Raw genomic sequence first — 17153 nt, forward strand, 5'->3', positions numbered from 1 at the left:
TGGGCACCATTGGCCAGTAGGTAGGAATTGCTCAAAAGGGTTTTCAGACTTTGAAATCAAAAGGAGCTTCTTAAAGGATCTTCTTTGCTGTGCCCTGACTCAATGAAGTTCTGGCTCAATGAAGTTCTGCCCTGACTCAATGAAGTTCTGCCACACCCAGCTTTCTCTCCTCATTACATTGTCTGACAGACTTTCGGTTTCCCACTTGAGGGTCTCTGTTTTCTGAGCTTGTAAACAGTGAGTGTTCAGGGTCACCGACCTCAGGAGGTTGGAAACCCATGGCTAGCACTCCTGTCCTGGTTTGCATGTTTGTTTTCTTTCTTTCCTGGTAAAAGAACACCTGCTTTTCTGTCTTTGGAGTCATTCTATAGAGTGTCAGAGATATTTGCTGGCCTTGGTAGGTTTCCTTTAGCCGTCAGAGGCCCTGTGACAGTTTAATCTGCCATTGCTCCTTCCCACAAACTGGAACTTAACCGTGTTCTTCAATGCCTTGTGTAAGGATGAGCAGTGTGTCTCCTCAGGACAGTCTTTGTACCCTGGCAGTATCTTGCGGACACATTGTTTTGCCGTGCTGTGTTGTGACCCAGAAGCGCGCTGCTTTTGACACGCACATAGTCGAGTCACTGGGCTGGCTTTGGTTTAGTACAGAACTGGGTTTATGGTCAGCTCCAGCAGGGGAATAATTATAAGTATATATCAAGGTGTTAAGGAAGGTGGGTACGGTATACTTCTCCAGAGCTGCCGCCGTGTGCCACAGGGAGTGTTGAGACAACAGGCATTTTCTTTCTCATGGTTTTGGAGGCTGGAAGTCCAAGGTCAAGGTAAGGGCAGGAGGGCTGCTTGTGAGGCCTCTGTCCTTGGCCAGCATCGGGTCCTCACATGGCCTTTCCCCATGCACTGCTCCCCGTGCCTCCTCCTCGTCTCATGGGGATGCCAGGCAGCTGGATTACAGCCCCACTCTCTCAGCCTAATTTTAAATTTTATTACCTCTTTAAGGACCCTCTCTCCAACATAGTCACATGCGGAAGTCTTGAAGTTCAAGACTTCAGCACATGCGTTTGGGGGTGGGGGGCATCATCTGATGCCTGGCTGGTGCTCAGGAACTGAGGAACGGGAAGTGTTCTGTGACAAGTCCTCACAAAGGCACATGTAGAACCAAGTGGGTTTTAGAGATTTCAGAAGCAGGAGTTCCTGGATCTCTCATCAGCAGGATGGAACAAATTATGCTGTGGTGGTAAATTCCTTCCAGATCCAAGCAGCCTGAACAACAAATGTATTTCTTGCTTGCAGTACTTATCCTTCACTGCCTAGCAAGGCCCGCTCTCTATAGCAGTCACTCAGATCCTGGGCTTGAGAGCATCTGCCACATTGGACATGGTGTTTGCTATGCCAGAGGGAAGAGAAGTTTCTGGAAGGTCTCACCTCAGCAAGCAAGGGACCCATCCTTGAAGTGACATTTTTCACACCTGCTTAAGGTCCTTCCACACTCAAAACAGCCAGACATAGTTATATGGTGACAACCAACCTCTAAGAGGCAGGAAATAAAATCCTGTAAGGTGCATAGGAGGACAAGATCTGGTGGGTAAATACATGGTCACTCCAGAATGTGTTTGGTCTCTCATGCACATGTTGCTGGATTTTTATACATTTTTTTATTTGTTTTTCCACACCAGTGATGTTCCATCCCATTTTTTCCTTCTTCTTGGTTTCTGCTAGTCGCAGTTCTGTGTCCTTATTAAGGTCTTCACCGCCCCTCCTTGTCCCTGATCTACCTCACAGTATTTCTCTGTCCATCCACGCCTAGTCACTTCTGTCTGTGCTTCTCAGAGATGAGTTCTCACAGCTCTTCGCTGGGAAGGCGGTTTCCCTCAAATACTTCCTGTCCCCAGTTCTCAGCCGGCTTCTCGAGGGCCGTCTGCACTTCGCAGGTGTGGGAGAGCTCGTGTTTGAAGTGGCACACTGGCCCTTCTCTGATGCTGTGTCACAGAAGTCACCCAGCAAGGGTCCATGGGGGGGGCGATGACTACATGACTTGAAGCATTGACCACCACAGAAATGCAACAAATTATCACTTATTTCTCACCTATTAGTGCCAGCTAGAAAAGGTACCACAAATCAAAGCGAAACTAAGTAAAAGGAAAGCAATTGCAAGTATGCTTGTGAATAATGAAAAATAACAATTTTAAGGAAAGGCTAATCTCTTTCTCCATAAACTCTTTCAAAAATAGCAAGGGAAGGATCACTTTTCAACTGTATTTTGAGACCAAATTTACCGTGACCCTAACATCAGGCAAAGATAACTCAGGGAACAAACTATAGCCCCAAATTCCATCATGAACATTGATCAAAAAATTTCTTAAGAAAATATAAAAACTCAAATTTAGCAACACATAAAAAGAATAATAAATAATGACCAGGAAAAGTATATCTAAAAATACAATTTCTTAGACACAGGGGAAGGGGGAATCTTGAATGAAGTTCTCCATGTAAATTAAATGACTGATTACATTAGTAGATGCAGAAAATCATTTGACAGATTTTAACATCTATTTGTAATTAAAAACTCATGGCAAAGTAAGCAGAGTAAGTACCATCTTCAAACTATAAGCGATATTTATGAAAGACCTATGGCTAGTACTATACTAAAAGTTAAATATCAAGCACTTTTTTTCAAAGCTCAGGGTCAAGACAAGAATATGTATCCTCAAAACCTTTTATTTCTTATCAAAAGTAGAAAAGTAATAATGAGATCACTAAGGCAATAGCGTAGTTTAGATGGTTTGTGGAGAAAATCCTCAGGAATTTATGAAACAATGGCTAGAATAAAATAATTAATTATTTAAGGAATTTAACAGGGTCACAGTGCATAAGGTTGATGTACAAAAATCAAAAGTACCTTACTATATGGTGACAAATTACAAGTGGTAAAAGAAATGTTAAAATTACATTTATTTATTTATTTATTTATTTTTTTTTTGGTTTTTCTCCAGTACCGGGAACCGAACTCACGACCTTGTGCTTGCCAGGCAAACGCTTTGCCGCTGAGCTAAATCCCCAGCCCCCTAAAATTCCATTTAAAGTAGCATCAAAACAAAAATAGTTAGTAAGTTTATCAAAAATGTGCAAAGATTCTTTACTGAGTATTATAAAGCATCAATGACAGCAACTCGAGCTCCTGAAAAATATCATGTTTGCTCATGGGACTTGGCATTGTTAAAATGTTAATTTTCTTCCAACTGATCAATAGATTTAATAAAATTTCAATAAAAATTCTAGGGAGCTTTTTAAAATAGAAATTCACAGAATTGATTCTAAAATCTGACTGAAAATCCCAGTAAGCTACAACACGAAAAGATTTTAAAAAGAAAAACAAAGTTGGAAGATTTATTCAATGATTTACTGTAATCATAAGAATCATAATAATGCTGTAAGAGTCACATTATGGTATGAAGAATAGATGTGTAGACCATAGAACAGACCACTGAATCTTAGATGGACTTCCACATACAAGGTCACTGATTATCGTCACAGGAACCCAGGCAATTCAACTGAAGAGGAAAGTCTTTTCAAAGACTACTACTGAAATATCTGAATCTCCATGTGGAAAACACGAAATCACCCCATACCTCGTCATATTTAAAAATTAACACAAAATGTGTCATAGACTAAATGTAAAAGCTAAAATTATACATCTTCTGGAAGAAAATCTTCATGACCATGGGCAATCCAAGGACAGGAAAAACACAGACAAAAAAGGAAGTAACTAAGTCCAATTTTATAAAAAGAATAAATTTTGCTCTTCAAAATGCACCATTACATAAACAAAAAGACGAGCTACAGAATGTGAGAAATTATTCACTATGCGTGTATCTCACCAAAGATTTACATAGAGAATATATAAAGAAATTTATAAACCAATGGTAACAGGAACAACTTGTTAAAAATGGATAAAAGATTAATATCATAAAAGATACTGTACTAACAGCTAATAAGCATGTGAAAATATACTCAACATAATTCATCAGAGAAGTGCATAATAAAATCACAATAAAACACCACACCCTTTAGATGCCTTGAAGCAAGAAGACAGCAGTGTCAGGTGCTGACCAGGATGTGGAAGAGCTGGAAGTGCCACAGACTCCTAGGGGCATGTGAAGGGACCCAATGACTGTGGAAAGCAGTCATTAAACCCCAGTGTATCTACTGTGTTACCTGTCTGCACCACTCCAGTATGTACCCGAAATATGAGGCGTGACCTAAAATATGATGACTGTTTACATTTTTAAAAAATTTGCTGTGAATCCCCCTCAAGCCCTCCCTGGCACTTTGAACACCCTTATCCCACCATCCTTGCCACCTTTTGAGGCAGTCCTGGAAGTCCTCTTTCTTGAGGGCTTTGGCTGTAGTTGTGCTTTCCCAGCTGCCTTGGTGTCCTGAATCAATTCAAAAATTTTAGGGCAATTTCCATCCAATAAAAACATGACATTGTGTCCTCATCTGCCTCCTTCACCAGATGGGGCACTCATGTCACTTCCGGCTGTTCTCCAAAGTCAAAATGATGACAAAAGGTAAACATTTTGACAGCTCAACTAACAACACTCATGAAAGAGGACTTCCAGAACTGCTTCAGAAAGTGGCAAAAATGATAGGAGAAGTGCAAGACAGAGTACTTTTTTTGGCCAGGATCAGATAGTTATCATAAACACAGACTAACAGACCCCAAAAATATAAAACTCATAAAACAATCACACTAACTCAAGGTAAAGTTTTAGATACATTGGCCATGCTGGATTAAAATAATATTTTTTCCTTTGCTTTGATAGTCTGTGTTTTACTTTGCACTTTATTTATACATGGGTTTCTCATCTAAGACAAACCATGGGATAGTTAAGATTGTGTCTGATTAATTTCACTTAACGTTATGGTCTCAAGGTGTGCCCATTTTCTTACAGACAACTCGAGTTGATCCTTCTTTATGGTACAATACCACTCCATTTTGTGTGAATACCCTGTTTTCTTTATCCATTCATCTGCTGATGGACATACAGGCTACTTCCAAGATTTAGCTGTTATGAGTTGTGCTGCTACAAACATGGGTGTGCATGGATCCCTGTGATATGATGTCTTTCACTCTTTCGGGAATGTTAGATTTGGCATGGGTGAGAGAAACAAAGGTAAAGGAAGCCTTTAGTGCCAGGCACAGGAGGACTGCTAAAGAGACACAAAGACCCTCTGAGGGAAGGAGCCGGGAACAAAGACTGTACTGGGCTAGCTTGGGAGTGGAGTTGATGGGGGTGGTTTAGGCAATGTTACGGGCACCAGTTGGAAAGGGTGGATGCACACACACAAAAGACAATGGGAAGTGGTGGTCAGGCGGGGAGAGGAAGAAGGCAGAGGCCAGTCTGGGTGGGACACATTGTCTTTTTAGGCCCCATGCCATGCTGGCTCACCGCCATGATGGCTTGGCAGAATTTTGTATGGGCGGAAACCCATCAAGGAAGATGTCTAGAAAGGGAGTACCTGGCTCAAATGAAATGTCTGGTTTTAGTTTTTTGAGGAATCTCCATACTGATTTCAGTAGTGGTTGTACTAGTTTACATCCTCACTAGTCATAAAATGTGTCCTTTTTTCTCCACAGCCATGCCAGCGTTTGTTATTATTTGATTTCTTGAAAATGACCATTCTTTCAGGAGTGAAATGGAATCTCAGTGTTGTTTTAATTTGTTTTTCTCAAATGGCCAGAATTGTTAGACATTTTTTCATGTAATTATTGATGTGTGAGAGTATTTTGAGGATGAGTAATAGCCATGTGCCTTTTATTGTAATAACTTTTTTTAGAAAATTAAATGATCACTGTATTGTTCAATTGCTTTACACAAATGAACTTACAACACTGACAGCAGCAATATTCAGATAACCAAAAACTGAGGGGAGGAAAAACACATGTGCATTAACAGGTGAAAGGGTGAATAAATTACCCCACGACCATGAAGAAGGGCAATTTTCAGAAGGGAGTGTTATGGTTGATACATTGTGTCAACTTGAAGTCTCAAAACTTAACTAAGTAGATGAGCAGTTCTACATTCTGGGTTTAGAGGGGCAGGCCCTTACCTCTCTAGGATGTTCATCTTGTCAACTTGAGAAGTTTAAAAGTTCAACTAAGTGACTCAACAGGGGGCCAGGTCCTCACTTTGTAAACATCCTCAGCTTGTGGAAGAGAAGGGCGTGGAAATGGTGTGGGTGTGGGCGGATAGCTGAAATACAATATAAGGGAGGAAAAGAGGCTTGCTTTCCCCTTTTGCTCTTGTTGCTTTCACTGTCTTCTGCCACCTTGAACTGTTGCCCCTGTGTTGTGACACCCCGTCTTGGGGCCAGTTGGTTATGGACTAAAACCTCCACAAACTTTGAGCTAAATAAACCTCCTCTTTAATTTGGGGTGTTGGGTATTTTGTCTCAGCAATGAGAGAAAAGTAACCAAGACAGGGAGGAACCACTGATTTCTACAGTAACTTGGATAATGCCTCAGTCCATCCTGTTGAGTTAAAAAAGCCAGACATGGAGCTTATTCTATGGTATTCAATTCAGATAAAAGGCAAATTCATGTGTAGTAACAATGACTGATCCAGAGGTTCCTGAGGCCCAGGTCAGACAGGCTGAACTTGAAAGAGAAGTGAAAAACCTGTCTTGGTTTGTGGGATTGTCGGTATACTTTAAGAAAGTTTGGGGTGTGGTTGTGGGGTATTGGATGGTGGGCTGGGTTTCTGTATGTTAAATGAGCTTTACAAACTTTTACAGCGACATCGGCTAAGTGCTTGCTATTAACGCGATCATGGGCGGCTTGGGAAGTCTATTCAAAGTGACACAAAAAGACCAGTCCCTGGCACAGTGAGTAAAGAGAAAAAACCCAACCTTGTTCTCCATAAGTTACGGACGTACCTGGTGTTTAGCATTGGCTGGATTTTTCCTTTGCATGTATGAAAAATGCACGTACGTTACAATGAATTCAAAGAAAATATTTTGCTACTTCAAGGATGGCTGGAGTTTGCTTATTTGAAGTGCAAGCCCCATTTTCATGGGGCCACATGGACTGTGACTGCAAATGCAGTCACTTCAGTATGTGCACAACTCTAGCTTCTGGACATGCTGGGGTGTCTCCCTACAGGGCACGCCGGTGTCCGGGGTCGAGGCTGATCCTGTGATTTCCCTGAGCCATTGGAGCTGCCTGATGGCTACTTACGGTCTCACCGACCATACAAAAAACTTTTGGGTTGTGACCACAGTATTCAAATCTTTAGGTCTCAGTCCTGTTTGATGAGTTTCCTATGGATTTGAGAGTCAGATAAACTCCTGCCTGCATCCATTCAAACCTGCCTTATGTGTATTCACGGAAGTCTGGCTTCTGCCACCTCGGCTTCAGTCCTTTACAAGCTAAACCCAAAGATGCAATTCCTAGGGCTTTGGAGCCCTGTGTATGCACTGCAGAAAATGGAATCAGACTATACAAATCCACCCGCTCAGGACACAATCACTAGATTTCTTTAGGATTTATTTTGAAACCAAGGGTGACAAATTTCAAAGGTTCAGCTAAGCTTTTCCTAAAACATGGCTTTGGTTTGCTCAGTGAAAGTTAATCAGTATTATAGCAGCTTTGTAAAACATGACACAGAGACAGACAGATAGGCAGAAGCCATCTAGGTCATCCATGGGTCAGATATACAGAGATGCACAAGGGAGCTTTTCCTCCCATGAGGGAAAATGAAGACGTACAGAGCCTGGTGTACAGTGACCCAGGTGAAAAAGACAGGGAAGAAGGAAGACCAGATGTGACCCTCTTGCTGCACTTCTCAGAGAGTATAGCAAGCCCTCCTGGGAGTTCCCAGGCCAAGGACTGCCCCCCTCCCTGCACAGTTTTGTGTCTTACAGGGAAAAACCCATGGTAACACTGCCCTGGTCCTTGGCTAAGAACAGAGGATGGAAATTCAAACACAGGAAGAGGCTGGTCAGTTGCATTCCCTGCAGCAGAGATCTGAGGGGTGATAGAGCCAGATCGATAGGTGGTAGATGGGCAGGCTGTGGGATTGGAAAGATATATGTGTAATATTTATCTGGAAGGGATGGTGGGGGTGTGGATGGAGGGTTTTTTTATATTTTGGTTTCTTAAAATTTCTGCACATTAGTATGTATATTCTTAAGTAAACCACGATTGATATTTCTGCACGTCTACATTTTTAAAAAATAATACCTTTACCAGTTCAGAAATATACAATATCCATGTATGCAGAGTGTGTTTGTGTCCTGGATTGGGCCAATTTATACCAAGATTTCTGATTCTTCTTCACCTTTACATCTTCCTCTTCTCCCAGGAAATGCAGAAAAAGCCTGTCTTTAAGGGAAAAAGGCCAGCTTTTTAATGATCTGTCTACAGTCCCCTATGTAACCAAATTTGTGGGCCACCAGCATCTTACTGCTTTAAAAAATGCTCACTGACATATACTCAAGGCAGGTGTCTTCAGATCTCCTAAGACATATGATGGAACCATTTGGAGGATCAGCCACAGGTCAGGGTCTTGTAAAATTCAAAATGAAATTATTTTTGCTCTAAAAGAGTTATGACTCAAGTCAGCTAATCTATAATATGAGTTAATTTCATCGTGTGGTCATTTCGTTATAAAAACTATAGTGGATAGAATAGTGAACCTACATCCCTAAAATTCATGTCCATCTAAGACTTTAGGATGTGACCTTACCTAGAAATAGTGTTTTTGCAGTGTAATTAGTTAAGGAACGCCCACAGGGGATTAAAGTGGGCTCTGGTCTAATGACTGGTGTCCTTATAAGAAGGCTATGTGACAGAGAGGAGACACACAGAGCGGAGACACGGAGACTGAAATGATCTTGATTCCAGACTCCTGGCCTCCAGAACTGTGAGGGATTTGTGCTAATTGGAGCCATGTAGGTGTAGCACTTTATTACAGCAACCCCAGGAAACTAACACAGCAGTCTAGGTGACAAAGCTGAATTGTAGAGGTTCATATGAACCCCCTGTGGCTTCTGTCTCCCACTAGCTAAGGCCATCTGCAAAGCAGCATGCCATCTGAGGGCTGGTGACACTTGAGCTGCTTTGAGGAATGCACATTTGTGTGTAGCAAAGCATGTGTAGATAGTATAGATGGTGACTTCAGGGACCCCCAAAGCAAAGATGCCCATGCCATGGACCCATTGCTTCTTAGACTTCTATCCATCTGGGGAGGAAACCACTCTCAGACCCATGTGAATCCCTCCTTAGAAGACAGGGCAGACGGTATGGGCTGGGCTATGCTTACAGTGCACTTTGGCCATTCATGACTATGCACGTATCAAGTCAACAGCCTAGGGATGGCCTTTTAGATGGTCATCCATTGCCAGTGTCTCTCTGGGAAATCAATAACCTTTTGTCATAAAGGCGATGTTATCAGAGTGAGAGAAGCCATGCCCAGTGCAGAGCTGGACAGGCCAGCACTGGGAAATGGGGTGGCGAGCAATGCCTGCAGCTGCCTGCAGGCGGCACATCATGACTGAGAACTCAGCATTTGCACAGTGCAGCCCGCAGCTCTGATGGGTCACTAAGGTGGAACTGAAGCATGGACCCAGTAGTTGTCAGGCCATGCCAAAGGGAAGAGGTGACTTGAGCATACCACTAAGAATGGCTAATAATGCAGTGGTCAGAGTGCAGGCTCAGGGCAGGAAGCCCAGCAGGTATAGAGAGGAGCAGAGTACAAAGGTGGGTGCTGAGTTGGAGTCGGTCATCAAGAACTCACGTTGAAATTTAATGGTCATTGTAGCAGTATTAGCTGGTGAGACTTCCAGGAGGTGAAGAGGTCATGAGAGCTTTGCCCTTGTACATGAATTAGTGCTATCATTGTGGGAGGGGTTAGTTATCTCAAGAATGGGTTTGTAATAAATCAAGTCCTCTCTTGGGTTCTCTTTGTGTCCCAAGTGTACTTGCTTGGCCTTCTTTTTTTTTTTTTTTTTTGGTTTTTCTCTGGTACCGGGAACCGAACTCACGACCTTGCACTTGCCAGGCAGGCGCTTTTGCCGCTGAGCTAAGTCCCCAGCCCCTTGCTTGGCCTTCTGGTCATGTTATGATGCAATGTGAGTGGAAGCCCTCATTAGATTCTGACACTGTGCCCTTGGATTTCCCTGCCTCTAGCACTGTGAGCCAATTAAATATCTATTTCTAGTAGTGCACTCTATCTGCTGTATTCACTTTTAGCCTCAGAAAATGGATTCAGGCAGTATGAAAATGAATGGGGTGCAGACTCTGGAGGACCTACGGCAGACTTTCTGTGGTTCTCGGACACAGAACATTGAATTTCCTTGAATTTTAGATTCTACCTCCTCATGGGTGGTTCTCACTGGAGCTCAGAAGACCAGAAGCAATAATTTCTCAGCAATCTACCAAACTGTTCCTTTATTTTGGGATGTTTAAAATATGTGTAACTTTTTAGTGTTCAAATAAAGTTCTGATGCATTAAAAAATACCATAATTCTGGCAGGGATGTGAACAATAAAGGCCAGGATCAAAAGATTTCAGTTGGGAAGAAGAATTTCATTGGACTAGAGACCATGTGTGTGACACTTTGGCAAAAAATTTGTGCAGATTTTGCACAAATGTGCTGGCACATTTTGTGTACATTTTGCACAAATCTCATGTTCTGAGATTCTGTGGGAGACCGAGATTATGTGCAGTGGACTGATTGATCTAGTGTAGGAAATTTTAAGGTAGCCCAATGTTCAGGTTGTGGCATAGGTATTGCTGGCTGCATTTAACTAGATTTATAGCAAGGATTGGAAGCAAAAGATGGAGTGGAACAATTTTAAAAATTTAACACTGGCTCAAAAGGAACCACATAAAAAGTTGTGACCAAAGAAGGTGTGGTTGCTGGAAGGATTAGCATCATTAGGAAGACACCAAGAACTTTGCACATGAATGGGAAAAAGATGTCTTATTGGCATCTAAGAAATCATCCAGACCTTCCCCATCATAGGCTCAAAGGTGGAAAAGTGTAAACCTTTCATTAGAAAGAAAATCCCTGGGATCCTTGCTTGAGAAGAGCCTTCTAGAGAATTGGTCACCTAGGATTCATCTCACTGTGATCAGTCATCCAGGCAGTCAGAGGCCACTGTAGCCATGATCCAAAGGGGGCTGTTTAGTGCTTTTGCTGACAGCAGACCTTGTAAAAATCCCTGTGATGCTGTTTTTACTGTCATGTAGAATGTAAGAGTTGTGGGGTCAAGAGTTGTGGGCTTCCATTCAGATTTCAGTGGAAGGCCTGGAGGGTCAGGCAAGGAGTCCCTGAGAGGGCCATGCATGAATCTGTGGGAATAAAGCTGACTGTGCAGTAGAAACTCCAAGAAGGTAGAGATGCCAGGAATGTGGAGTGTCTACCAAGGAAAGCTGCAGGCAGTGAGCAGAGCCAGCCCAAAGGAGAGCCCAACAACAGTGGGCTTCAAACAGCAAGGCCATAGGGTTAGGGATCTCAAGCCCCATAGAACCTAATTCTCACCTCCATGCACCCCAGATGTCAGACATGTAGCTACAACGAGACTTAACCTTGATGGGTTTCAGTTTTACTTCGACTGAATTCTATTTCCCCTGTTCCTCTTTTTAGATGGAAATATTTACCCTCTGCCATTATATCTTGGTATTATACAACTTTTTTTTTTTTTTACACAGGGATTCACAGTAGTTTTCCTTGAGTTTCAGAGGACTCATAGACTTGGACTTTTAGCACTACTATCACTGTTGAAACTTTGAGGAAGGAATTAGTACCTTTTGAGTTGTACACACATAGCTGTACTATGTTAGGCAGAATTATGAGCTTGCTATTGTCTTTATTTGGATATTAAGTATTGATTTAAGGAGGTGTTTTTGACTGTCAAGTCATCAAAGCATGGAATGTAAGAACTAACCTAATGTTTTCAACTTGATTGGCTTGGAATCTGCCAAAGAGATTAGTAAAACATGCTCCTGGGTGTCTGTGTGTGTTACTGAGGTGTGACTTTAGGAGTATATCTGGATTACTGCCTTTCTTTTCTCGTATCACTCCCCTTTTCTTCCAACTGCTCTGAACTAGGCATCTGTGCTCCACTACAGCAATCTATCATGACATTCCTGCCATGGACTGAATCTCCTAAAACCACGAACCAAATTAAAGCTGTTCTCCTTTAAGTTGTGAGTGTGTCTACACACAATGACAGAAAGCTGCCTAATCAGGGACAGTCTGCATTTGGAATATGTAGTAGGCTGGGTTGAATCAGGAGACAAAAAACCCAGAAGATTTTAAATATAACATTTATTAATTATAATAAAGTTATACTTCATATATACAAGAGAAAGCCCCATGGTCCCTAAAACTGAAGGAGGACCCCAAGGAGGAAAGAGTTGAATGCATTTGGATCTCACCAGGCAGGATGGCCAAGCTGGAGCTGGTCTGAACTTTCTGGGCAAATCAGCCTCACAAAGGCACGGCAGGCATCAGCAATCCCTGGGCTCTGAAGGGACAGGGTACATTCAAATGAGTAGCCCCTGCATGCAGGGCAAGGGGTTATGGCTTTCAGAGAGTGGCGCACTCAGTGGAATCCTGGCCCACATGTATGCTCCATGTGGTCTCGTGAGACACATGTGTAAACAGCTAATCCTAGGCTGAAGTTGAAAGCTCACAGAGGAACCATTTTTGAGGCCTGTTGATGGTCTAAAATATGATAATTTGAAAAAATATTATGATTTGGTACTGTATATAATTAGTAATGATCAAAACAAGGCAATCAATTTCCTCATTTATCATGTTCTTATTTATTGAAAGCTTGAGCGTTATGCTTTTAATTCGATGAATCTGAAGACATTTAATCTATTTGGAATATATCTAAATTTTGATAGCCATGTTAATAGTTGCTGTGCAGTTTATTCTTTTGTAGTTTTTAGGCAGAAAGTTCAGACTTCGTGTGAAAAATACTTCTAATTTTTAATTCACCTTTATTTTCCTTTTCTATTTTTGCCTAGGTCTTATACAATATATTAATTGCCTTCACAAAGATGCATAAATTTGAAGACATAGAACCTGTTGACATTTTGGCCGGATGTGCCCGGTTCATTGTTGTGGGCTGTGGAGGAGTATTTTTTGGCATCATTTTTGGATTCATTTCTGCATTTATCACACGTTTCACTCAGAACATCTCTGCGATTGAACCCCTCATTGTCTTCATGTTCAGCTACCTGTCTTACTTAGCTGCTGAAACTCTCTACCTGTCTGGCATCCTAGCGTGAGTACACTCCAAGCATCTCAGCCTATAAAGAAAGTTCAGGACCTTGAGGGGGGTCAGGCATCTGAGGAAGGCATGGCTTCTGACACTAATCACCAAAGGTGTTCCAAGGTGAAGGGTTTTGTTTTTAACTTTTGTGAAACGTGACTCAAGTCTTTTGCCAGACAAATATTCTCTCCAACCTTTGTGTTTGTTCTCTTGTGATTTGCCTGAGGAGTGTGTAGCAATTATAATGTCAGTGTAGAATGCTCAGAAAAGCTGATGTAGGGAAAAGCTGGGGAACCTACTATCTGGATAGTTTTGTCTTTCTTTTTTCTTGAATAACTAATTTTCAGGCAGAAGAGAGGCATGCCCCCCTTCCTGGGCTTCCTGCCACTGCCACAACCACTATCACAGTCCCATGACCCTTCAGGGTGGACTGACACTAGGAAGATGGGATCAGTACAGAAACTGAGATTTCTTTGACCTAATGAAAATATTTCAGAAATGGGTTATCTTGTGTCCTTGTGACCTTGAGATGTTTTTCTTAGAATGAGGCTTCTCAGTCTGGCTAATATGTTGTCACATTCCTTTCTCAATGGTGTCGTCCTCACATCCAGATGTTTAGGCAGAAATAGTTAACGATAATACCTAGGAATGCCTATGCCAATTAAATGTGGTACTGCACTCTAGGCTGCCATCATTTTTGCACCTTAAAAACACTAAGACAAAGCAAAAGTTTTTCCCCGTACTTGTAAATGGTTCTAGCACAGATACATTTGGAATGAAAGATATGTCACACAGTAGCTGCAAGAAGTGTTATTTGGTCAGAGAAAATCAGGGCATTGCTGATTAGGTACACACAACCAAAGAGGATTTATTTTGATTTAAGCAAGAGTAAAAGCAAGTGTAAGAACTGGGTCCAACAAGCTCTGGAAGAGGAGAAAGGCAGAGAAACTTCTGGATTGCCTTCTGGAACTGTGCTGCCATTTTGCAGGAGGAGGCCACATTACACACACCTTTCCCCGTAGCTCCCTTTTTATTGTAGAGACCCCTAGGGGAGGGGAGGAGGCAGACAGAAAATCTGTGGAAAGTTTACAGCCAGAAGGGAGAGATGGAGGAGACATTCTTTTTGGATAAAGAGAGGCTTTGTGTGTCTGAGGCTTTGCCAGTGTGGAGGACGTTTTGTGGAGTAGTTGCTTCTCTCTGAGACTCTGCTCATTTCCAGAATCACAGCCTGTGCAGTGACAATGAAAAAGTACGTGGAAGAAAACGTGTCCCAGACCTCCTACACGACCATCAAGTACTTCATGAAGATGCTGAGCAGCGTCAGCGAGACCCTCATCTTCATCTTCATGGGCGTGTCCACCATTGGGAAGAACCACGAGTGGAACTGGGCCTTCATCTGCTTCACGCTAGTCTTCTGCCAGATCTGGAGAGCCATCAGTAAGACACAGCGGGGCCTGCAGACCCCTGCGGGCTTCTGAGCTTTTGTTTCTCTGTTCTTGTCTTGGTCGCTGCCCCTGTTACTGGGACACAATAGCTGACACCTGCAGGCGAGAGAAGGAGGGCTCATTTTGGTGCACAGTTTGTAGAGGTTTCAGTCAGGGCTGGCTTGCTCTAAGTCAAGACAGCATGGCAAAGGGGAGTGGAGGAGGAAAAGCTGCTCCCAGCATGGTGGACGGGAAGCAGAGAGAAAGGAGAAGAGCTAGAGAGGGAGATAACCCCTTCAAGACCACGCCCCCAGGGGCCTGCTTCTTCTGATTAGACCATCAGCATGTCAATCAATTGTATGGATCCCACAATCCAGTCACCTTCAAAAGCCCCACCTTAGAGTATGAGGCTTTTGGGAGACATCTAGATATAAACCATAACAGTTCTCGTCTGCCCTTCTGTAATGGGAAGACAAGGGAGTGACGTGACATGCACTTCTTTTACTGGCTAGGGGAGTCCAGGTACCTTGTCGTACCAGGAGGATCTTCTCTTTGCCATGTAGTCAGGTCTAAGTAATTAGTGGCTGGGTGATAAGGTTCTGGCTTGTAGCAAAGCAGGAGCACTTGGGCAGTTTGGTTTCTTTTTAATTGAAGAGGGAACTTTCGCATCTACACACTGAAGTGTGACCCAGGCGAGGGGTACCTCCCTCTTCACTGCTTGCCCGTGCGTGCCCACCTCAGTTGGGTACAGATGAGACACTGCGGGCACCGACACTGTTGTGAGAGGCCCAGTGAGATCTCACAAACTGTGTTCTCTGTAGGACAAACACTGTTGAAAAGTATTCTCCTAAACCGTACATCTAGTCTAAGGGTAGAGTGCCTGTGGGTGATAGATAACAGACAAAGGTCCTGGGTGATGTTTGAAAAAGATCATAGTATTAATTAATAAGAGCAACCATAACTATAATGTCACTGACCAAAGCCTTCAAAATATACGTAATTTTTAGAAATGATTTCTCTTGTACATTTGTATTTCAGGAGCTAGAAAAGATCCTGAAGTACTAAAGTACAATGTATGTGTTGTTTTTTGATTAGGAGCAACTATGGGCTTTAAATGACTTTGACTAATCTTATCAAGCCAATTTTTCAGAGAGAAATTAGAAGAAATGGTGAGAATTTATATTGAGCATGTGAATTCTAAATTAATTTAGGATGGCCCTTAAGATCTAGGAAAGAACAGCAAGAATGCAGAAATATTAAAATATTCACAAAAGTAACTGAATATGTATGCCTGCCGGGTTCCTGGTGGAAAAACCATTGAGGAAACTGTGACACACATTTAAAACCTCAGCTAGAATCCTGGCATGATTACTGACTAACTTGGACAGACATTTCTCTATTCCAAGTTGTCTTCCTTGAGCTTGAAACGGTGGGTTTGGATGAAGGTTTCAGATCTTTGAGCCCTCCTAGTCTCAAATCTAGAGGGAAGTAGAGCCAGTGTGACGAGAAGGAAATCACAGTCTCAGCCCAGCCGACAAGCAAAGAAGCCACAAGGACAGGACTGGCACTGTTGTCCCTTGGGGACCATCAGCACAGCTCTGTTGTTCGAGAGCTGAGAGTGTGGATGGGTCCCCCTGAGAGAGCCTGGGCGCTGGCCACTTCCTGTGATGGACAGAGCAGGTGCTGGAGTGTGGTCTCTTTTCACCCTGACTCTTTGTTTATAACAGCGGTTAGGAAGGCTTAGAATACAGGAGGCCCCATTTTTTGGATGCTCAGTTCTAAAAAAATCCTTTCATCTACTTTACGAAGTACATACACTTGTTCCTCCATACCTGTAGGTCTGCATCTGTGGATTCAACCAAGTACAGACCAAAAATACTGGAAAGAAAATTGCATCTGTGCTGAACATGCACAGACCTTTCCTCTGTCATTTGTCCCTACACGATACAGAGTAACAGCTTAGGTGTCATTGACTCTCCATTAAATATCATAAGTAATAGAGGGATGATTGTAGATATTCAGGAAGATGTGTGGGCTCAGTGGGAGCCCCACACCATTTCCACAAAGCTCCTGAGCATCGTGAGACCTGGTGCCCACAGTGGGTACTCTGCAGAGATGCCGCAGACAGCTGCAATCCTGCTGCCTCTGATCAGCAGGTGAAGAGTCCGAGTCATGCAATGATTAATAACCTTGCCCAGCTCGAATGCCTGGCAGGTAGAAAAACCAGGATGGACAAAACAAATAGAAAAAGTTTAAATTTTGTTCAAATCCTGCTGTTGTTTGCACTGCGGATGTGCCTGTCATCAGTAGATGCTGCTGTGATGGTGTTGGGAGGGCGGACAGTCCCGCTGCGCTACAGGGAAAGCCCTTCTTCAATTCCTGGGGCTTTAGTGGAGGGTGGGGCCGTGCTGGTGAAAGCCCCTCCTTGTCAGACGCTCA

The 17153-nt window shown here is 42.8% G+C and overlaps 1 protein-coding gene across 1 annotated transcript in view; it reads left to right on the plus strand.

The window, feature by feature from the left end:
- The window catches only part of Slc9a4 (solute carrier family 9, subfamily A (NHE4, cation proton antiporter 4), member 4), a 53270-nt gene that overhangs the window by 12378 nt on the left and 23739 nt on the right, over window positions 1-17153 (plus strand). Inside the window, exons 3-4 of the mRNA XM_005400773.1 lie at window positions 13043-13302; window positions 14510-14727. Coding sequence (XP_005400830.1) covers window positions 13043-13302; window positions 14510-14727 — 478 coding nt within the window. The remainder of the gene's footprint in view (window positions 1-13042; window positions 13303-14509; window positions 14728-17153) is intronic.

The sequence above is a fragment of the Chinchilla lanigera genome, unplaced genomic scaffold (genome assembly GCF_000276665.1).
Source record: "Chinchilla lanigera isolate Chin_1 unplaced genomic scaffold, ChiLan1.0 scaffold00069, whole genome shotgun sequence".
Lineage (NCBI taxonomy): Eukaryota > Metazoa > Chordata > Mammalia > Rodentia > Chinchillidae > Chinchilla > Chinchilla lanigera.